This window comes from Ursus americanus, chromosome 10 (assembly GCF_024610735.1).
Source record: "Ursus americanus isolate L20-20 chromosome 10, mUrsAme1.1.p, whole genome shotgun sequence".
Classification (NCBI taxonomy): Eukaryota; Metazoa; Chordata; class Mammalia; order Carnivora; family Ursidae; genus Ursus; species Ursus americanus.
The window spans coordinates 1,099,269-1,122,312 of record NC_142136.1 but is presented as its reverse complement, the minus strand read 5'-3'; the positions used below and the strand labels follow the sequence as shown (position 1 = coordinate 1,122,312).

Below are 23,044 nucleotides of genomic sequence, written 5' to 3'. Positions count from 1 at the left end.
GAGGGGCACGCTAAGTGCTGCCCCCTCCTCCTGCCCAGACGGGTCTGCTTGCAGTGGACAGGCGAGGAGGTGCTGACGTGGGGCGAGCTCGCCCGGAGCCACGAGGAGACCTTTCATTGACCGAGTCACGCGAGCTCTGGCCGCTGCAGGGTCCTGAGACGAGGTGGTCCAGCTTAGTAGCTTCCGAAGCCCTTGCCACTGGAGCCAGCACCGAGGTCCGCCAGGTGAGCCACGGTGACCGGTCCCTGTGTGAGCCTGCTGTTCTCAGCGGCACACCGGAGAGCCTCGGAGCCAGCCAGCCGCACATCCTCCTCGTTCACTGAGGCGACCGGTCACCTGCCCACAGATGAATACAGAACAACAACTGTGTACGTCAGGCACAGGGCGTTTTGCCCCAGATCCTACCCGTCACGTCCCCCGCTGGATTTTTCACTCCCTGAAAGGGTTATGCGAGAGATTCCATCTCAGTTTCTAGAGTCTATGTGGAACACTGGAAAGGGGAAGTGGTTCAAACACAGGAATGACCTCTCCCTCCAAGAAAATGAAGAAGGGCAAGCGGGAGCCAAGGACGGATGGCGGTGTGCACGGGAGCTGGGTGACCTTTGATGTGTCCCTGAAGTGAGAAGTGGTGATCTCGTGTGCATGCGGACCACACAGCCACTCGCAAAGCGGGAATATCTGTTGTATCGCTGCTGAGGGTAACTCGCCTACCACAGGGCCTTTGCACGTGTGCGATGCGTCTGCGTCTGTTGGAACATGTTCATGGTGCTGTGCACCTATCACACCCCCAGTCAGAACATTTTCCTCACCCCAGAAGAACCATTAGCGGTCACTTTCCTGGCCCCTGGCAAGCACGGTCTCTGCAGATTTGCCCGTCCTGGACATTTCATGGAATCCTACAACACATGGCCTCTTATCTCTGCTTCTCTCCCTTACGTATGTTTTCCAGGTTCACCCATGCTGTGACATGCGTCCTTCTCATGGCTGAGTAGTGACCCCATAGTGCGACCCCAGCCTTGTCTGTCTGTCCATTGACGTTCCAGTTGTTCCATCTCTCGTGTGTTCCGAGCAGTGCTCCTATGAACACACGTGTGCGTGCAGTTATGGTGACTGTCTCCTACAGCGGCTGCACCGGTCCACGTTCCCACCAGTGACAGGCCCCGGCTCCCCACACCCTCTCCACATGTCTTTGTCCCCATCATCGCTGCCCGTGACACATGAAGTTGTGTCTCCTTGTGGTTTCCGTGCGTGTTTTCCACCAGCTGGTGATGGTGAACGTCGATGTGCCCTGTTGACTAACAGTTTACCTGAATAGTCAGTCATCTGAGCAGACTGGACCTTCAACCGCTTCAGAGTCGCTGCGTTATCAAGATTGGAAGTGGAGGACAGAGGGTTTGCTGTGTGAACGTAAGATTTTTGTCGACAGAGTCACATCTACACCTGTTCTTAATTTAACACCGTTTCTGTGTGACGGAATCTGTTTACACAGTGACTAGTATTTTAAGAGTTCATTAGTAGCATACGGTCTGTCAACATGAACCATATCTGTATCTTTTCAGATTGGACAGAAAGGTACCGCGTGAGTTAGCAAAATGCTGGTATTTGTCTAGTGTTTTCCGTGCTCTAGACCAGAAGTGGAGGTTTCATTCCCAGCTCGCTGGGACAGAAGCACTGAGTCCTCTGAGGTGTGTGACCTGCAGGGAATTGTGCCGCCACTTCAGGGGATGGCATCGTTCGCACTCAGGTCCGCGGGTGGGTACGTCAGGTTAAGAGAGCAGAGCCCCCAGCGCACGTGGGGTCTGCTCTCCACTGATCTCACTCGCTGCCTGAAGCAGCCTCCTTATTTGTGGTTCTTCCTGGAAAAGGTTCTGACAGTCTCACTGATGCTGCGCGTTCCCCCGTCAGCTGCTGTCTTTTTTGTGTTTGTCTCCTTGTTTCTGTATGTGACAATTTCGTTCATGTGGCAATAAGAAGAAAGACTCCTTCCTCCTCTGTGTGAGTCTGGGGTTTGGGAACTCGCCGGGCAGCGGCTGCCTCTCCTCGCGAGCTGCGGGTGGGCGCTCTGGGAGCAGCGCGGGCATGGGGGTGGGTTTGCATCTCGGAGGCTGGAGTGCACTTGGGCGCGTTCCCATAGGTTAGGTGGCCACTTTAGATTGGACTTGGCGCCAGCCTTGGGGGCGTGCAGGAGTCGTCCTCTGGTGCCGCCTGGGAGCTGAGAAAGGCCAGTTGGTGGCAGCTTCAGCCTTGCGTTGTGATGCGCGTCCCTGGCCGTCTCCAGCGCTCCAAGGTGTAAGTAAGTCATGGAGGCTGTGTTGGGTGCCATCACTGGTCCCATCTCAGATGAATCCCTAAAAAAAGAGGCTGGTGTCTCTGTCTTCCTGCCCTCAGGAGGTTTCATGAAGACCCACATCATCGTGCTCAGAGCTCCAAGCGACGTGATGTCTTTCTGTGTGCGCTGCCGCTGGACCGCGGACCGTGTGATTGATGTTTGGCTCAGGACCGGTTAGGTTATGAAATTATACAGTTGAGGCTAATAAGTTTGTTTTCACTGCTACATGGACAGAGAAGCAGAATCTTGCTGACAACATTGGACACAGAACTGTTGAGCGATGCGTCTGCAGTCCTGTAGCCGGTCTGCTGCGGGACGCACACGGGATGTGGGTGTGATCAGGAGCCAGGCTGTCTCTGGGGGCGTCTTGTTGGTTGGGTTCTCCACAGTTTGCACACTGGTTTTAGCCTTCTTAGAGTTGAACACTGATGCAGAGAACAGCACGCGGAACTCACCTTGGTCTTGATCTGAACCCAGAGACGCTGCCTGCCTGTCAGGGGCTGTGCGTGAGATCCCCTGCAAGTTCCTGACCGCGGGACATGTCCTTCCTCGGTGTCCCTCCCTGGGCCCTGTGATGCTGACCACGCGGTGAGCAAAGCCAGCTGGAAGTTCACCGATGGCCTTCGAGTCCACCAAGTTGTAACTGCTCTTAGGAGGAAGGGACTTTCCAGAAGCTCATGGCTTCTTTCCATCCCTCAGGGAATGGTGGGAAGGTAGCGTCCTCACACAGGGCCGAGCTCTCATCCAGTAAGTGCGTGGTTCCTTCCCAAGTGGATTTTTTGTTGCGATGACTTAGGCGAGGCCTGCTGCTTGTTGGTGCTTGGTGTCTTTCTGGTCTTGTTCCGCAGGCAGGAAGAGGGTCCTGACGCGCAGTCGGCACATTGGCACTGCCCCGTGTGGTCATATTTGAGGAGTCACGTGATCACGTTAAAACAGTGCGTGTCCACTAGACAGTGTGGGGGATGTGAATTGGCCTTGATAACGTTCATTCCGACTCTGCCTCCCTAGAGACGGGGGACCCGTCTCCGGGCACAGTGGGCGCCTCCACCTGCCTAGCAGGAGGGTTGGTGCGTCCGTAGTCGGTGTCGGGCCGAAAGCCAGTGGTGGGAGAAAGGTTCTCAGGATTTTCATATTTGTATTAAAAGTTACCTTTTTATGCTTTTTTTTTCCTTCTATGGTTCCTTTATTGTGTATTCTTTTTCAACTAAGTCCGCAAATCTGCAGGAATGAGAAGTCCCCTGGCTGTGTCCCGAGAAATAAAGGGATATCAGGGGCTCGTGTTTTCTTAACTCTCACCCCCACAGATTGGCCTATGAAGCTCTTACGAGGCGTTTGAGTCAGCATCCCCAAAACGGGAAGGCAGCAGGAAGGGATGTGGGGCGGTGGGGGAGGGCTCGCACTGGCTCGGCACCAGGTTCCTGTAGGGCAGTGGACTCCTGGCAGGGACACGTCCTGAGTTCCTGCCAGTGAGGGGCCACCCGTTCTCTCCCAGGGATCGTGCATTTCCCGCGTCCCTGCTGAGCATGTCCGGAAACACAGGTGGAGTTATGGAGCCCGGGTTGGTCTTTGCCCTTGGTCTGCAGGGACATCTTGGAAAGCTAGTCCCTGACAGGAGGCACGGAGGTGGCGTTGGCGGAGGGAATGTGTGCGTGCGCTGGGCGCACCTGTAGGCTCCTGACCCCGAGAAGGTGGCGATGGGCAAACCCATGGTACATAAGCAAAAACAGAGAAGTGACGTGAGGCTCTCGTGAGCTCACCCAGCAGAGGCGCTGCTTACAGTACCCGTCTGTGTGGATTCAGGAGCGGGGGCTCCCTGACCCACAAAGGGTGGGCACCGCAAGAGGGAGGCAGAAGAGCCCGGGCTCCTGCGTGGCTGCCCGCGTCATTTCATGCTCTGTCCGTAGTCGACAGCTGTGGGTGCAGGGCTGTCCTCAGGCGCTGTGGACCTGCATGAGGCTTGTGTCTCAGTGACAACTGAGCCCAAGCTTTGATCTGACCCACCTTCTTCCTGTCCTGTCACACTGACCTCCTCCTCCCCACCGCTTCCCATAGCCCAGCAGGCTGCCTGGATGTGAGGCCAGGACCCTGAGCTGAACCGCCAGCCTGGGGGGCGCACATGCAGGACCTGAGTTGGGCTGCCAGCCTGTGGAGTGAGGGGGCCAGGACCCTGAGCCGGGCCGCCGGCCTGGGGGTTGGGGGTCCAGGACCCTGAGCCGGGCCGCCGGCCTGAGGGTTGGGGGTCCAGGACCCTGAGCCGGGCCGCCGGCCTGGGGGTTGGGGGTCCAGGACCCTGAGCCGGGCTGCCTGCCAGGCTGCAGCTTAGTCTCTCCTCTGTAGCTGTGGTGTCTTGGCATCTCCATGCTGACAGCATAGGGTTGGATGAGTGTTGTAAAGATTCTTCTGGTCAGAAGATATTTGCCATGTGCCTCGTGGGCACGACCCTTTGAATAATACGAAGACGGGTCAGACCCCAGCCGCTGCTCTTCCCGGGAGAGCGTTGAGCAGGGAGACTGGCGACGGTTCACAGCTCCGTCCTGCACTCACAGTCTTAGCCTCTCAGTAAAGACGTGATCCCGCGTGTCCAACAGCTGCCGTCTTCTGTTGGACGCCTGAGGATCGCGCTGAGCCCTCTGTGCGGGAGCCCAGCCGTGTTCTTCCCCTGACGACCAGCTTGGAAGGGCTTCCCCGTCGGCTCAGACCTCCCGCTCAGATGGGTCCTTTGGGGAGTGTAGCCCGTGGGGGTTGAGTGAGATGGGGGTGGCTCCAGCCTTGGCAGGTGGGGCCCGGCACAGGTGGTGCGCGGGTGAGGCCACGTGTTCCAGCCAGCACTCCAGGGAGAGCTGTCACCCCTGCTAACACCGCTCTGTTTTCCACAGTGTGCTGGAGAAGAGAACTGGGTGGACAGTCGGACCATCTACGTGGGGCACAGGGAGCCCCCCCCAGGTGCTGAGGCCTACATCCTGCAGAGGCACCCCGACAACAGAATAGTCTCCTCCAAGGTGAGCTTCTTTCTGGGACCTTGTTTCCCGTGGGCCCTATGGGGATGGCGGTTACCCGCCCTGCTCCTGGGGCCATCGCCGTGGCGGCTGCCCACCCCACCGAATGCTGCTATTGACATCTGTGTGGGGCTGGCCCCTCATCCCACAGCTTGTCCTACAGCTGGTGGGACATGCATCCTGTGTGTTAGACCACCTGTCCTTCATGTCTCTTTAATTATGCCACACACACAGGAGGCCCACTTCTGCCATGGACATATTTGCCATCTGACCACGTGCCCATCCCAAGCCACTCCCCACCCGGGTCCCCTCATCTGTAAAGTAGAGACGACACTGAATGTCCCTGGTGCAGGACGTGCGTGTAGCCCCCTGTGAATGGGGGCACTGGGCACGTGTCCCAGTCTGCCAGGCAGTTGGTGTCGTAAGTGCCACAGGAGTGCGGTGATTGGAATGTCCTCCCTCAAGTGAAGCCCGTGTTCTCCTTGACTGGAGCACAGGAACGCTGAGGTACACTCCACGCACGGCAGAGTCTCCGGTCGATGGCTCTCCAGGATGGGTGGGGCGTTTGGGAACTGGCTTTGAACAAAAAAGGTAAATGACGGCGTCCCAGAGTTTGGAGAACTTCCCTTTAGTGGTACACACCCATGTGCCCATGGAGGCGTGCACACATGGCCGCGTGTCCCGGGTGTGCACACCTGTGTGGCGGCCCACGAAATCCACACGTGGCTGTCCCACATGTCTAGATATGTGTGGTTAGGCTATTGCATTCCTCTGTAAACTGTCAAAGATTGCCCTAAGTGAGATACACGCCGGGACACATGACCGAGCGGGACCTTCCCCGGGGTGCAGTGGGGTTCTTTGCCGCGGTGACCTGTACCAGCCTGACGTGGTCTCAGAGCGCGCTGAAGACCCTGTCACCGGTGTGCCCGACACAGAAGAGGAATCTCAAACACATTTCTTAAAAATCAGCTCCTGTGCAGTTCAAATGCTTCGAGAATCAGGGACGTGTGCTGGATGCCACTGCCGCGGGTGCCGCGTGAGCTGGGCAGGGCAGACAGCGGGGACGGGTGATGGGGCTTGAAGCCGTCCCCGCTGCCCAGGGTCCAGCCAGCAGGACATTTGTCAGGCCCTTCGGCCACTGATGCCTTCCCGCTGCGGCTGGTTTGTCCCTCCAGGGACAAAGCCCCCAGGGCCTTCGGGTCGATGTGGAAAGTTCTGCACAGGGCCGTGTGGAGGAACCTTCTGGAAGGTTGACCTGGTTGACGGGGGTGGTCCGAGGGCCTTGAGGCATTTGGTGGAATATAGCCAGAGGCTGAACGATGCTTTATTTAGGGCACAAAGTCTTGTCAGTGTTTTAGGGGAGACAGCCAAAAGCAGTGATTTCTAAATTGAATTCCTGAAATTTTAGAGCCAGTTTATTATTTTCATTTTTTTCTTTCAAATACTCCCACAGTGATGTTGAGGTGCCGTGTTGCCTTCCCACCTTTTCTCTCCCTGGGGTAGCGTGCATCGTCCCCAGCTGCCTGACGCGCACCGGCCCCAGCCCTGCCTCGGTTTCTGACGAAGGGAGCAGTATGCCGGGGGTGGAGGAAGGAGCCTCTGGGACAGACTTGCGGTGTCTCCGGGGGCTTCACAGTGGGTCCTTCTCAGGAAAGCTCCTTCAGAGCAGGAAGAACTGAGTCAACATCCTTAAGGGGCAGGTCGGGCTGAGGCCACAGACGGTGGGAGCCTGTGTCTCTGCTCAGAGCGGGGGGGGCCCCTGTGTCCGCACTCCTCTTCCTTCCCGAGGACGCGCCCTTCCTAGAGAGGTGGGGTCAGTGGCTCAATGCCTGGCGACGGGATATAATGGTGTGTGATTTCAGGAGAAAGCACAGCCTCTGTTGCTAATCAGAGTCTGTACGGAAGAGGCTCTCTGAAGGCCAAGGGTGGTGCCCCGAGCCCTGTTAGCGGGGTGGACGGTAGCCGTGACGTCTGTCAGAGCACATAATTGCTTTCATTTAAAAACAGCTCAGAGTATATGGAAAAAACTACTGGATTAGTAGAGCCTAGGTCCACAACAGGTCTGGAGAACGTGTGTTGTAACGTATCTGTGTTTTCTTGGGAAGAAAGCATTCATCTTAAAAGACCGCCAGCTTAGACTATGTGCATGCCCAGAAGCCTCACTCTGCAAGCTTGGTCCTGTTGAATCAGAGAGCTTTCACACCAGGGGGCGAAAAAGCCACTCCCACCATGCTCGACTTCTGAGCTGTTCCAAGGAAGGGCCGATATTGGCGATCAGTGACTGATGAGAGTTCGGTTTCCTTTCTGGGGGAGACACCCTGGGCAGGTGTCTGGGATGAAGGAGAAACAGGAGCCCACCCCCCAGCGTGTCCCCTTCCCTTTGCCTCTGACGACGTGAGAGCCCCGCACCCAGCCCCTGCTCACGACCACGGGCACACAGATCCCAGATTCACACCCAGCACCTGCTCGTGCTCACGGGCACGCAGATCCCAGATTCGTACCCAGCAGCTACTCCTGCCCACAGGCACGCACATCTCACATTCGCACCCAGCGCCTGCTTGTGCCCATGGGCACGCACATCTCAGATTCGTACCCGGTGGCTGCTCACACTACGGGCACGCAGATCCCAGGTTCAAGAGGAGGACCGGGCGCTGGTTCATCACTGTCACCAAGTTGTACTTTGGGGCACAGAATCCATGTGGCTCCCAGCTCTGACCTCAGGACACAACAATTAAATATTAGGCTCAGGCTACACTGTCATGTCATCAAGAAAGCTGCGTCACTTTTGATTATGGGCAAGGGAAGACTATCTTTACCAATTAGATGTGGGCGGACTTCGGAGTGTCTCCCGTCTGCTCCAGAACAACCCCGTGGGGCCACTGCTACTTACAAAGCCCGGCCCGTTGCAGGAGGAACAGGCTCAGAACAAAGCCTGTGGACTGACTTGTAGCTGCGAGTCTGCCCCTGCGCCCACACCTTCCCCGTGGCACCAGCACTACCTCTCCCTGGCCCATCGTGATGCTCACTCATTTTACTAACAGCAGGGATCCAGAATGGGGCCTCATTTTCTGTTTTCTACATCATGGTCTCCCAGTCGTACATGAACAAGGAAGCTCAACCCCGCGTGCGCGGACGACCTTCCAGGGGAGATCGGGCTGCGTGCACGGCCATGGTGCTCGGCCCGTGTTCAGGTGCGGCACAGCCGAGGCCGCTTCCCACATGTTCTCATTTGATGACCTGGCAGTCGGCAGAGAACGGTGCCAGGGGCTTATCTCTGGCTTCCTTCCACCACGTGACTGGGGCAGACCAGGTGGGCCGCGTTGTGTGTCCTGATCCATGCTCCCAGTGACCCACAGAACCACAGCGACCGCCACAGAACTGAGCCGGGTGCTGGTGAGGTGTCCCGGTCGCGGACACTCCGGCGTGAAGTGTTCGCAGTGTGAGAGAAAAGCGAGGAATAGCGACTGTCTCGAGCTGTCCGCATCGGGGGGAAGGGAGGTGCTCTAGCCGCCTCGGGCTTCGTCCTGAGCGTGTGGCTGAGCCCAGGGACCCCCAGGATCAAGTGCTGCTTGCTGCCAGGGTCTGCGGAGCGTGTGACATCGTGGCCCCGGGTCCATGCACTCAGCTCCCCGGACATAAGGTTGATGAAGCGTGTGCGGTGGCCCCTCCGTCCTCCGCTTGCGGGCTCTCGTGCGTCACCTGGTGCCCGTTCACTGTATCCCGCCGGCCCACACGCTCACACGTGTTCCGGTTAGCACGTTGGGTTTTCACTTTTCTTGTCAGACGCCATCCGGAATTAGAGACGTCTTCTGACCACGTTAACAATCAGCAGTAACGACTTATTACGGTGATTTATCCTGTGAAATAGGGGATTACAGAGTACCGTCGAAGCTGCGTGGCCTCTCTGCGCCTGGTTAGAAGAAGCAATCACGCAGGTGGCTTTCAGTTCCAAATCCGAGCTGGCTCCGGGCATGCTGGACCTGGGAGACAGAGGGGTCCAGAAACGGCGGCGGATGTTCTCGTGGCGTCCCAGGGCTCTTCCGTTCGGAAGCAGATGACATGCTGCTTTATTTCATTACACATTTGAGACGAAGGCTTTCTAGCATGAAAACGTTCAAGAATAAGTAAGAAGTCAGAGAGTGACCTGACGAGTCCCTGTGTCCTTGTCACCAGCGCCAGCGGCTCCCTCCGGGCGCCTCCGCGGTCTTCCGCCAGCGTTGTGAGCAGATCCTGAACATCTGTAGACACTTCCGGAGACGGAAGATGGGGTTTTAAGTAGGGGCTTTCTCCGTTAATGTGACTTTGGTCCTGGGTGACGTGCTACAGGTACTTGGGGACATTTTTGAATCATGGGTTAGTGGGTGCTGGGCAGGAAGGCCAGTTTCACAGGGTGGGGCTTTAAAGACAGTTCCGTCTTGGGGTCAGGAAGTCTGTGAAGGCTCACGGATCATTTTAGGCTGGTCACAGAAACACAAAAATGAGACATAAATGCTGTGGCTGCCTGATAACTTAGCTTTCTTTTAATATCTACTTTTAAAAGTTAGTGAAAAGTAACAGACATTTTCATTATGGCCCGTTTAAGAGAAAAAATACTTAGCTTTGTTAAACCTTTGAAAAGGTTGCTTGTGTTTGTGCTGTTTGTGGGGCTGTAGAATTTTAACGTCTCCGTTGTGTTTCTAGTACCAGTTTGAGCCAGAACTTTGACCCCGGCCGCATGCCTCCCGGGCTCACGGTGGTGTACTTCTTTACACACGAAAAACTAGAACGCAGCCCCTAAATCATTGGCTAAGGTTTACTCGATTTTTAAGCGTCAGGACTCCACGAAGGCCTTATGTATCACAGCGGAATCGAGAGTGGATATTTTCTGAATTCCAGAGAGTGGCCAGATCACCCTGAGGTAGGGTAGCAAACTAAAAATTCAGATCATGATTTTTTGTTTTTGTTTTTTTGTGAGGCTCGGAGGGGGGAGGGGAAGGCATTGCCTATATTTTGGGAGAATGGGCAGTCAGGGTTGGGTTTTTTGTTTGTTTTTGCTTTTTTCTGGTTGAGAACCCGAGGTGAAGCAGTGTTCTCTACCCTCCGTGTCTGGCTGCATTTCTGACCAGGAGACCTGCTGTTTGGTTCTCAGTCTGTTTGCACTCAAATGAAGAAAGCCTCGCGTGCGCATTTGACAAAATCCACCACCATTCCTGATGTTCAGGAGAATTTCAACTTGATAAAGAGCATCTGTAATACACCCACAGCTAACACTGCTCCTGATGGTGAAAACTGAGATGCTTTCACCCTAAGACTGAGAATGACGCAGACTCCCCTCTCGCCATCCTGTTCAGTGGCTGTACTGGATGTCGTCGCTAATACAGTGAGGAGGGAACGGGATAAGGATGGCAGACTGGACAGGAGGAAACAGGGCAAGTGACATGTCTGTGAAGAAAATCCCAAAGAAAACCCCCAGCAGAACCTGGTGGGACTTACGAACGATCAGAGCAAGGCCAGCAGCAAACAGTTGAATTCACAGCTTAAAATTTTCTGCTCTTCAAGAAACACTGTTAAGAATGAGAAAGACAAGCCACTGACTGAGGAAATGTTGGCCAAACCCATAGCCTGTAGAGGTCGGGTGTCCAGCAGTACGCGAAGGGGAGGGTGCTGGGGGGTCAGTCGTGGTGGGGTCAGGCAGTATGCGGAGGGGAGGGGTGCCAGAGGGGTCGGACCGGGTGGGGTCGGGTAGTACGCGGAGGGGAGGGGTGCTGGGGGGGTCAGATGGGGTGGGGTTGGGTAGTACGCGGAGGGGAGGGGTGCTGGGTGGTCAGTCGCGGTGGGGTCAGGCAGTATGCGGAGGGGAGGGGTGCCGGAGGGGTTCGACGGGTCGGACGGGGTGGGTCGGGCAGTATGTGGAGGGGAGGGGTGCTGGGGGGTCGGACGGGGTGGGGTCGGGCAGTACGCGGAGGGGAGGGGTGCTGGGGGGGTGGACGCGGTGGGGTTGGACTGCACTTGGAGGGCTCATAGACAAACACCAACACAGTGTTTACGGGGGAGGAGGGTAATGACATCCGTCAACGCAGAAGGTAAGGGAACTCCTCCTGAGGCAAAGATGGGAAGTCTGGAGAGAGGTGGCAGCCAGGACTGCTCTCCACTCCCTGCGCGGAGGAGGCGCGCGTGGGGCCGTCTCCACGCCGGCACACCACGGCCTCGCGATGCTGACTTGGAGGGACTGCTTTCTGTGGCCAGCTGGTGACACTGTCACAAGACAGAAGAGAAGGAGGTAGTCAGGGAGGAACGCCCAACATGGATGTGTTAACAGTCGGACGTTTACGTCTTAAGAAACCTGTTTTAACGGTGAAACTGTCGTAAGGCTACTTGCAGGACGTGGAATTACCTGGCGTTGGGTAGCGTGTGCTCTTCTGGAGAACGTGCTCTGTGTTAGCAGTTCATTTTTGTGGTCGACAAATGCATGAGGCGTCTACAGAACGCTGGATGTTGCCTTTTGAGTTTTCTGTCTAAAACTAAACATTTTGTGCTTCGAAATCCAGTGCTGTCATCATGTCGTAGATGACACTATAAAAAGTAGAATGTGATCAAAATGGCACTTTTTCGTTTTCCTTTTATACAGTACACGTTCTGGAACTTCATACCCAAGAACTTATTTGAACAATTCAGAAGAATAGCCAACTTTTATTTTCTTATCATATTTCTGGTACAGGTAAGGCCGCTGTCTTTTTTTTGATCCCTTAGTGTAAAGTCTACGTAAGCAACCCTTTATTCTCAGGAGATTAGCTATGTTTGCTAACGAGAAAGAGCAGGACCTGGAGCCCTTCCTCTGTTTCTTCACGGACAAGTGCGTCGGTTCAGGGAGGCGTCTGAGCTGAAGCAGACGCGTGAAGAGTCTGCCTTGGGGCTGGTGTCCAGTCCTCGAGGGGGAATCAGGAGCCCCTGATCTTTAGGAGAAACTCAGCAGCCAAGCTAAGCGCCGTTGGGTGGATCCTCGTCCCCGGTGCGCGTGGGGTAGAGCGAGAAGAGAGAAAACCATAGTGGGGTCTGAAGGAGGGAGCAAGATCTGATGTGTTTTAAGACGAGCAACCTCATTTTTCTCAATCATGCAAAATACAGTGGAAGGACTTTCAGATGTCCCCAACATCAAGTTATTCAAATAATGTCATTAAAGTGTGGGACCAAAAGCAGAGCAGTAAGTTAAAACGCACATAGCAATCCGACTTGCGTCTTTGCCACCGTTAGTGAGGCTTCCTTAAGCAGGTCCCTGTCTAGAGCAAACCAGCCTCAGCTTCATGGTATATTTACATGGTGATGTGCCCCCAGTCTCATTTATCTCCAGTGGGGGGATAAAGTGGGATTACAATAAGCAAAAGCAACCGTTCTTGCTGGCGCTACCGGCCAGCCGGTCTGCCTAGAGTCGCTAGGACGAGCTTTGAGGTTGGCTCTAATTCTGCTTTAATTACAGTTGATCATCGACACCCCCACGAGTCCCGTAACCAGCGGGCTTCCCCTGTTCTTCGTCATCACCGTCACGGCTATCAAACAGGTAAGACGCCTGCAGAGAAGAGGGGAGACGGAGCCGTCTTGTTATGTAATGTCGCCTTTTATCCAAAGCAAAGTGATCTGGTTTATTCAGTGAATCCACAGGAAATTTAGTTAAGTTCTAGACATTCATTTTGGTAACTTAGATTGACACTTGAGCTAAAATGAGAGAGATTAGGTAACGTAGCAGCTAGGGTGGTGTCCTATAAGTCTGAGGAGGAAACCAAGATTTTCACGTTCAGAACCAACCAGAGATGGAATCTATTATTAGAAGAGTTTCTTAGCCTGTCCACACTTTGGACTGTCTGAACGACAAGGACCCGCTGTGGGCAGAGTCCGGGCTGCGGTTTCCTAAGCGAGCGCACGGACTCCTGACTCACCGTGCGCCTTGGGCTCTTCTCCATGGTCCCGGTCCCTGACGGTGAGAAGAATGAGTCTCAGTTACGTCCACTGATCATCTGGCCATCTTATTGCTGTAGCCATCACCTCTGTCTGGTTCCAGAAATTTCCCATCCCCTCGGACGGAGGCCCTGTACCCATGAGCAGTCCCTGCCGTCCCCTCCCGAGCCCCCGAGAGCCCCCGGTCTGCGTCTGTCAGGGCGGCGTCTCCCGCGGTGTGGCTGCAAAGTAGCCCTTTGTGCTTTTGGTTTGCCTTCCCTGGGTGACTAATGATATTGAGCGTCTTTTCCTGTGCTTATTGGCCTTTTGTGTGTATTTCTTCAGAAACACGTCATCAAGTCCTTTGTGCATCTTAAAATTGGTTTTTTTGTCTTTTTATTGATGAGTTGCAAGAACTCGTTAAATGTTCCAGAAACAAGTCCCTTATCGGCTGCAGACTTTTGAACCTAATGGTGTTTATATTTCAGGGTTGATAGGTCAGCCTTTCATTGGGAGATCTGGATAATTTGTAAAATGAAATTTTACTAGTGCAGTTGTTGATGGTCCAATTCTTGCTGACACGCCATGCCTTTCTGGTGTTAGTCTGTAAGTAAAACGAAGTGTGTATTCGCATGAGAACAGCCACTGGACGACAGTGGTACGTCAGTACCGCGGAGTGGTATTTTCTCTAGATTGAGGGAGAATGTAGAACGGAATCAGGTTACCTTCCAGTGTGTGTGTCAGGAGCCCTCCGGGCTGCCTTCTGCCAGCCTCGCTCATCTTCAGTGCGAGAGTGTCTACACAAGACAGTGTGAGGAGCGGTGAGGAGCGTTGAAGGATGTCTTCCTTTCAGTTTGGGTTTTATGTCTCAACACACCAGTAATCTGGAAATACAGATTTGAACAAATGATTTTACTTCACACGCATTGGATTGGCTTTTAAATGTGGAAGTCTGAAGAGCAGCCAGGGGTGATAATGTGGTCAAGTGCGTGCACCTGCCGCTGATGGGAGCACGGTAGCACCATCTTGGAAGACCGTTTGGCATAACTGATGGAGTGGAGGCCGTGAATGCAGTTAGTGCGTATTATGTGCATCCCAGGATAGACCACAGAGGCCCGGCGGTGTGTCCTGGGGTGTTCATTGCAGGCTTTTTTGGGGAAGAAAAACTAGGGACGGGTTGTCCTTCAGTGAGGCAGTGGGCGGCACGTTTGTTGCGTGTGTGGGGGCTACGGTGCAGTGGTTCAAATGAGTGAGCCCGTTGTATGGAAAACGGCATGTTGAGTGACAACGGAAATACTCAGTAGGTTGTACTCACGCGTTTGTAAACACTGAAAGCAGCACTTCTCTTGCTTGTGACACGCATGTGTCATTAAAGTATAAGACCATGAGCAGGAGGGGCCTTTTTGAGGAGGAAGAGCGAGAAGGGGGATGGTGAGCAGAACGGAGGGGTGGAGTGTGTGGGTCATCTTTAAAGATCTCTGAGTGGTGGGCTCAGTAAAGTTCGGTGCTTCCGGTTCTTGTCTCTGAATTTTGGAAGGGTAACCCCCTCACTCCCTGAGAGGCTGGCGTAGAGCACCGTGTGAGGGCCTCTGCAGGAGCGTGGAGGAGGAGACCCTCGAACGCCGGCAGTCAATGTGGGCAGGCAGAAGCAGGGTGGAAGGAGCCCCAAGCTCCTGTGGGGCCTCTCCCCCTCCTGAGCCTCCTCACCTCACTTCTTGGGGTTCCTGGCTTCCCACCCCTCCACCTGCCCCCCATCCTCTCCTCCTCACCTCCCCAGATCTCCGGACACCTCCCTGCTCTGGCTGCTGCACTGGACGACTTGGATGGCCCTCAGCCCTCCCGTCCTCAGCCCTGGCTCCCTGGTGACTCCAGCCCACACGTACAGGGGATCCAATGCCCTTCCTTGCAGCTCAGGAAGCCCCCTTTGGGGAGCCTGGCGTCTGCTAGTCCCAGATGTGCGTCCTCCCACCTGGGTGCTCCTGACAAGCATCTGACCCCCTCTGTTCACATCTCCAGTGACTTCAGTGAGTCAGGCAGTTGCCCAGAGCCCTCCCCGGCTGCCCACCTGCCTTTTCTACCTGGCTTTCTGCATGCCCCATACTGACCTCAACCCTCCAGGCTGGCCTGGCCCCTGTCCCCACCCACGTCCGATCCTGCCCCTTCATGCCATTTCCCATGGTATCACCTCCTCCTTTCCGAGCAAGTGCCGAGCATCCCCTGGGGGCCGGCTCAGACCCCTCTCCTCTGAGCCTCCTGCACGTGCATTTGCACGCATTTGCATTGTAGGGGTGCAGAGTGCCAGCGGTGGGGCCTGTGACATGCTCACTGGGTCAGAGAACCAGGTGAGGCTCACACCTGGGCCTGCAGGAAGGGGAACAGGAGACCCCATCCTGGTCCTCCCGCCCGAGTGAGGCCCTGGCCAGGGTGCTGACAGCAGCTACGTGTGGTCATCCCAGTGGACTCGAGCACAGACAGTAGACACGTGTCCCACAGGAGGACGTTCAGAAGCCCCACAGCAGATGGGGAAGTGGAGCTCCCAGGGGCCTCGGGGCTCATGTGTCCCCATCATTGCAGGCTCCAGGTGCGGGGGGCAACCGCCTAGAGGGATGGATGGGCCAGCACGGCAGCGGGGGCGATGAAGATGTGGGCAGATTGGGGGTTCATTTAAGGTTGACATGTAGGACTCGGGGGGGGGGGTGTTGGTGTGAGAAAGGTATCCTCTGGTTTTACTGCAGCCTCGCTGCTGGTCCCACGGCCGAGGCTGGATGCGTGTACCCACAGTGTGGCCCATCTGAGGGCCCTCTGCGCCTTCTGCTCCAGCTCACAGGCTTCTCTCCCCTTCAGGGCTACGAGGACTGGCTTCGCCATAAGGCAGACAACGCCATGAACCAGTGCCCGGTGCATTTCATCCAGCACGGCAAGCTGGTTCGGAAGCAGAGCCGAAGGCTGAGGGTAAGCAACACGGTGCTTCTTCCGCCAAAACTGGGAACAGTTAGAACCCAAAAAGCTTCAGTGTAGCGGGGTTTACTTCAGCCAGACCCGTGCCCAGGATCGCCGCGTTACTGGGTACAGGCCCGACTGCGTCCCCAGACCCTTCTCAGTAAGCTAAGCACTTGCCACTCTTCCCTTAACCTCAGTTCTTACTTGAAGTTGTCATAAGTCTTCTCTTTTAGAGCAGCCGAATTCGCAGACCCGGTCAGGGCTGTCCAGCCAGTCAGGATAGAGGAAGCTCCAGGACGCTGTTGGAACATTGTTCTGGAACACGGCGAGTTCCGCTAGCTGGGAACTGAGAGATTAGGCGGAAAGCTCGCTGAAGGTTGTGTTTTCAGTCCCTGTCTCAGTGAGCCGTGAGCATAACTGACGTGTTTGTTTACGTCACCTGCGTGTGCGCCAGGCGGCGGTGTGGTCTCTAAGGCTGGGCCCTGAGCAGTGTTAGCCGTGAGCCCGGGGACGGAGCCCGGCTGGGCCCTCCTGCCGCCTCCTCATGCACGGCAGCCTCTCATCTCTAAAGCCCCCCCATCCCCGTATCCCACGCCCATCCCCTACCTGTGTGCCCATCCTCTACCCCATGGCCATCCCCTCACCCCATTCCCCCATCCCCCTCCCATCCCATTCTCCCATCTCCTCCCCAACCCCATTCCCCTGCCCCCTCCCCATGCCCATCCCCCATTCCCCCATCCCCCCTTCCTACCCCCATCCCCCTCCCCACCCTCATCTCCTATCTCCCTACTCTGTGCCCACCCCCCCTCCCTCCCCCCCCATGCCCCCCACTCCATCCAACCCAGGACCCACCTGGAGGACTGCTCACGTGTCACCAGCACGTGGCCCACCTTTGTGAACCTAGTCCAACACATATCATATACACTATTGTGTGTATTTTGAAGATTTTAAGCAACATTTTCTTTTTTTTTTAAGATTTTTTTTTTTTAAAGTAATCTCTGTGCCCAGCGTGGGGCTTGAACTCACAACCCCAAGATCAAGGGTCTTATGCTCCACCGACTGAGCCAGCCAGGTGCCCCTGCATCTTCTTTGTTCCATAAATTTTCCTGTCCAGGTGTTTTAGGACCTTTTTTTTTTTTTTTTTAAAGATTTTATTTATTTGACGGAGAGAGACACAGTGACAGAGGGAACACAAGCAGGGGGAGTGGGAGAAGGAGAAGCAGGCTTCCCACTGAGCAGGGAGCCCGATGCGGGGCTTGATCCCAGGACCCTGGGATCATGACCTGAGCTGAAGGCAGATGCTTAACGACTGAGCCCCCCCACCACCCAGCTGCCCCTGTTTTAGAACTTCTGACTGAGCTCCCCTCACTTCGCCTGGACCGGTGATGATTTCCTGGCTGTCACGGGGTTTGGGACAGAGTGCTGGTGCGGCCCTGTGCACATATTAACAAACCTCTTCAGACCCCAGGCCCTTCATGCACTTCCCTTAATGACTGTATTTCCTTTGCAAAGCCTTCCATACTTTTAATAAACAGACCTAAATAGCATCAACCCGCAGAAAGTTGCATTTTTAATGCCTTGATCTCCTACGGGAAATGTCTGCTCTGTGGCCGGCCAGTTGGAGCCGAGAGGGCTCTGCACGGACCCGGTGCCACAGGGCCAGGCCTGCGGAGGGCCCTGAGGCCGTTCGAGAACAGTCTGCAGTGGTCCGTCTCTAAGATTCTGTTATCTCAAGACTGGCGGGGCGTAAATGGAATCGTACGGGCTGCATGTGGGGACTGGGGACTGGTGGGGAGTCCCACCCCCTCCTGTGTATCAGAAGCACTTCCCCTCCTCCCTCGTCACAGCTGCTCACACCTGCCGGTTAAGGGAGTTTTTTGGATCGACACATTCCTGCAGGAGTAATCCCCACTCAGACTCATTAACAAACGCTTGAACTTGTCCAGCTTGGGCTCAGTCAAGGATAATCCCGTTATGGGGGTTTGTGTTTTCACTGCAGAATATTCCATCATAATATGCTTTGATCCTTCCTGGGTCTAAAGTTGGTCCATCGAGACCCCCACCTGGTCTTTCCACGGTTTGGGCAGAATTCCCCGGCACACAGTCCTTCCCTGGAGTGCCCTCACATCCACACATCTTCCTGCAGAGGAAGAAGCCCCTGCCCCACGGAGCCGCCACACCGAAGCTGTCTGTCTGTCCTGCAGGTTGGGGACATCGTCATGGTCAAGGAGGACGAGACCTTCCCCTGTGACTTGATCTTCCTCTCCAGCAGCCGCGCAGATGGGACGTGCCACGTGACAACCGCCAGCTTAGACGGAGAGTCCAGTCACAAAGTACTTTCGCGTGGGGCTCCGCGTGGGGCTCCGCGTGGGGCGCTGTGCCCGCTACGCTGTGTGGCCGGCCGCTGCAGCACCGTGCTTGCAAACCCAGTGTTTCCAGGGGTTAGGAGCAGCCTGGGCAGCTGGGCCGGCCACACGGCTCCTCGCTTTGCTTCTCCCCACATCCCACCATTTCCTGTCCCCCCCTCAGAGTCCATAACCGCCAACCACCTCGGGTTAACAGAAGTCACTTCCTGTTGTTTCTTAGCTGTGTCATCAAGCGGAGGGACCAGGATGCCAGGGGTAGATTGTAGGAATTTGGAAAATTTTCATTTTACTAGTCAAATTAGTGTCTTCACTAGACTGGAATTATGTGAAAAGTCACACAAGTCTAGACTTTTGAGGACTGTCACTGTAATGAATGTCCTTTTGTTAAAATATCTTAAGGACTTTCTGAATTTATAATTAATTTCTTATACTTGGTATGGAATTCTGTCCTGCCAGTTGGTGCTACAAAACTTTAATTAACAATCACGAAAGAATAGAGCATATCACTATTTAAGGATTTCATTATTTTAAGAAAATGGGAGCTTCCAAGGGGTTCAGGAAGGTGAGCAAGGCTCAGGGACCCCACCATGTCTGAGGCATTGGCAAATGGCAGTTAATAGTGGGATTTCTACAGTGGGAAGAGGTATTTTCCTCCTTTTGTGGATCATTCAGATCATTGTGTATAAACCCTGCGGGACTTCTGGGGTCCCTTTCCTGTGCAGACATCCCGAGAGGGCTCCCATTCCGGCACGATCGATCATGTCTGTGGAGGGTGGGAGCCCCTGGGAGCGTCGGGTGACTGTGGAGTCAGGTGTGTGGAGTGTGGGGATCGTGTTCCCGTGTCCGTGACACTCAGCGAGCCACGTGGACCCTGGCTGTTGGCACCGGGCGGCCCCTCGCGCCCGTCCTGTGGGAGGGATGCCCCAGCATGGCTAGTGAGTGGCTGCAGCAGGTGTCCGGCGGGACCGTGGCTGTCGAGACGTGATGGCCGTTTCCCCATCCAGGACAGGCAGGCGCTCCGCTGCACCTTTTGTGCAGTTGGGCTCAGCGTCCCGTTCGTGTGCTCTCTGACGTCACGTCTGCACATTTGACTGGGCCTGGGTGCTGCAGTTACCCAAGTCCTTCGGGTAACTTGAAAGACACAGGGGCTCCCGCACTGGTCACGTTGCCGCCCGTGTGACCTTGGGCAGGCATTTTTAACCTTTGCAGTTTTCACATCCTGACGTGGGGACAGACCTGTCTTCCAGGGACTCTTACGAGAATATGCTTAGAAACTTTCCTGATGTCCCAGGTGCGCAGTAGGTGTCCCAGGATGTTCTAAAAGCGACTGCTGCCGTGATTTATCTCCCACCTGTCTTGATCTGTGGCGCCCTTTCCCGCCCAGCGCTTGGTGGCCGGGAGGACGGGAGGACATTCAGAGACACGCTGTGTGCAGCAGGCCCTCGCGCGCGGCTCCGAGCCCACCCATTCACGTTAGTGATGCCGTCTGGGCCGGTGCATCCGCATTGCCTGGGTCATGTTAGAAATGCCATTCTCGGTTCCCCCAGACCCACTGCATCGGAAACCAGGGGCCGGCCGGGCATTCGGTGTCCTGCAAGCCCGCTGGGGTCCGAGGCGCGCTCATGTTCCTAGAGCCCTCTGTCGATGTCGAGTGCGTGGCCGTGCGGGGAGAGCGCCAGGCCTGAGCAGTTTGTGATGCCAGAGACGCACTGCGCACACAGTAGGGCATCCTATGAGGAAAAGGAACATTGACTCCTTGATTTATTTGCTGACAGGGAGCCATCACAGGGACAGATTGAAGTGTCCGTTCTGAAGAAGGATCTCCCCCGCTTGAGGGCGGTGGGCGAGGCAGGAGTTCCCTGGCGCCTTGCAGACGAATGCCGCCAGCGCCCCTGATTCCGTAGCTTGTTAGCACCCGCACACGAGTTCGCGTTGACTGAGAGTACTTACGCGTTTACTCACACGTTTTCTCTGACTCGGCACCGCGGCTCTGTACTCGGGGGCTAAGTTACAGGCACGGCAGGTCACGCGGGACGCCGACCCCCGCCTCGGCCGTCAGGTGCGCGTCCCTCGTTCTGTTGTGAATTCACCTTTCTTGTCGATCCGCAGACTCACTATGCCGTTCAAGACACGAAGGGGTTTCATACTGAAGAAGATATAGACGGCTTGCACGCCACGATTGAGTGTGAGCAGCCCCAGCCCGACCTGTACAAGTAAGTCCGTCCGCGTTCCCCGTCGTTCCCGCTCCCCCGCCCCCGCGCGCTGCTCTTGCTCCCCACCCCGCCTCGTCTGGCGCCGTGCTTGTCTGGAGAGAGAATGTAAACCCCTGCTTAAAAATCAAGATCAAGCCAGAAATAAAATAATTTACTTAATATTTTCGTAGTCCAGCAACATTAAAATCTGTAGCTATTTTTATGCAAACATTTGGGCTGGCTTAATGGAACTAAGTTTATTGGAGAAAAAGTAATTTTCTGTAACTTGAGGAACTGATTTTAAGGAAAATCCCTGGAGTCCTAGGCTAATAGAAAAAGAAAGTAAAAGAAGAAAGGGGGAGGAAGCCCATGAGCTTTTGGCCTGGAATGCAGCCCTCGAGCAGAGAGCGCTTCCGTCCTGGAATGGAAGCAGGAGGCGGTGTGGACGGCAGGCGCCCGGCCCGCCTCTCCCGCCCCAGCTGTGCGGCACTGACCTGGCTTCTCTGTTGCCAGGTTCGTCGGCCGCATCAACGTCTACAACGATCGGAACGACCCCGTGGTGAGGTGAGGACAGACGCGCTGTTTCCGTCTGTGCTGTCAGGTTACGGTGCATTCTTCTGTTACCGGTAGAGGCTTTCATGGTTGCTGCTCTGGTGGGTTTGGGAAGTAGAATTCGGCTTTCCCAAAGGTCCAGGTCCCACCGTCTTCTCTGGTTTCTCCTGTGAGTATAGCTGTTCGTGCCAACAAGCTGACGGTGTTCATGGGAAACGTTGTCTCACAGTGTTAGGAGCCATCGGACAGTGAGCCGCTGCCCTCTGAGAAGTGCTCTTTGCCTTGACAGACGAGTGTGTCTTTAGTCTCGGAGATGATCAGTTTCTGACGTGAGGCCATTTTACTGGCACGTATGTGTCTACTTGGCACCATCACTGGCACCCGTTTTGGCTCTAGATTCGGTCTAGATGTAAGGGGATGTGTCTCGTCCGGGGACCGTGTAGGTCACACCCACGGGTTGTGGACAAGGACCCACACCCACCAGGTGGCAGTGCCCTGGAGCCAGCCAGTGGCCGGATGCGTGTGATCCGCTCTCCTCCGGGACCGGCTCTCCGCATCCCCAGGCCTGCCAGTGTGTCATCTGGACATGGTTTCCAGGTCTAACGGGTCTTTGCCGTCGTGGTAATCAAGATGGACCGTGTAGGAAGTTGACTTTGAGTGGGATTTGGAGCTGACCATTTCTGTAAGCTCCTGCCTCCCCTGTGTTGGAGAAATTGTTTTTCTTTCCACTTAAGTGGTTTCCAGATTGTCGCTGTCCTGGTGTTACCTTGTGTGTCAGGGAAGACAGTTGCCTAGAAGTAGAAATAATCTCAGTGGGAAATTGATGGCAGCTAAATGTGAGACCGTGGGGCCCCTCTCGAAGTTGTTTGTTTCATGGAAATGGTTTGTGGCTTCTTGAGTCGTGGCCGGCGTCCATCAGCACGTTCGCGGTGCTTCTGAGAGGTCGTGGAGGCACGGCCACAGTCTTCCCGAAACAGGTGCTGGGACGTTCCTAGTTTCTGGAAGAAACAACCTGCATTTCTGTCTCATAAGTACTGTTTGAAGAACGAAGCAGACTGAGATTCATTCAGATTGTTGCTGGGATGAATCAGAAGAAAGAAACGTTGCCGGCTTCTCCTGCCTCACGTTGAGAGGAGGTTTAACGCTCAGTAGCTTGGGAAGGTCATAACGACTGTGTTTCACATGTTGATACTAAGTCTCGTTTTGCTGCTTCAGTACATACACTATTCAGCCGACTTTCAATATTTGAGTATTACAGGTATTTGTAAATTCGTGGTGTGAACAGTGATGAATGATATATCCCAGTTCTTCATCCACTCAGAGTGGTTCTTCTTTGTCCTCCCCTGTCTAGAAGCAAAGTACTTTTTATTTTTTTTAATTTTTTTTTTTAAAGATTTTTTATTTATTTATTCGACAGAGATAGAGACAGCCAGCGAGAGAGGGAACACAAGCAGGGGGAGTGGGAGAGGAAGAAGCAGGCTCATAGAGGAGGAGCCTGACGTGGGGCTCGAACCCGGAACGCCGGGATCACGCCCTGAGCCGAAGGCAGACGCTTTAACCGCTGTGCCACCCAGGCGCCCCCTTTTTTTTTTTTTTTTTAAAGAAAAGTACTTTTTAAACTAAATTATTCTCTGACCTCCCAGAGACACTTTTTAAAAGGGCCGTTTGTTTTCCTAAGCACGTTTGGCGGGCATCGTATGTGTGCCGCTCGCAGAGGCTGACGGTCCTTGTAAGAGGACCAGACAGCGAGTGTGCAGCCCC

At 55.0% G+C, this 23,044-nt stretch overlaps 1 protein-coding gene across 11 annotated transcripts in view; it reads left to right on the top strand.

The window, feature by feature from the left end:
- The window catches only part of ATP11A (ATPase phospholipid transporting 11A), a 128,262-nt gene that overhangs the window by 55,830 nt on the left and 49,388 nt on the right, over nt 1–23,044 (top strand). For all 11 annotated transcript variants that reach the window (XR_006775475.2, XM_045772943.2, XM_087864968.1 and 8 more), the window contains exons 2-8: nt 5,206–5,328; nt 11,933–12,022; nt 12,779–12,859; nt 16,078–16,185; nt 18,378–18,506; nt 20,649–20,752; nt 21,245–21,295. Coding sequence is in view for 10 of the 11 variants with exons in the window: in XM_045772943.2 (XP_045628899.1) it covers nt 5,206–5,328; nt 11,933–12,022; nt 12,779–12,859; nt 16,078–16,185; nt 18,378–18,506; nt 20,649–20,752; nt 21,245–21,295 (686 nt within the window). In the remaining variant the exon portion in view is untranslated. The remainder of the gene's footprint in view (nt 1–5,205; nt 5,329–11,932; nt 12,023–12,778; nt 12,860–16,077; nt 16,186–18,377; nt 18,507–20,648; nt 20,753–21,244; nt 21,296–23,044) is intronic.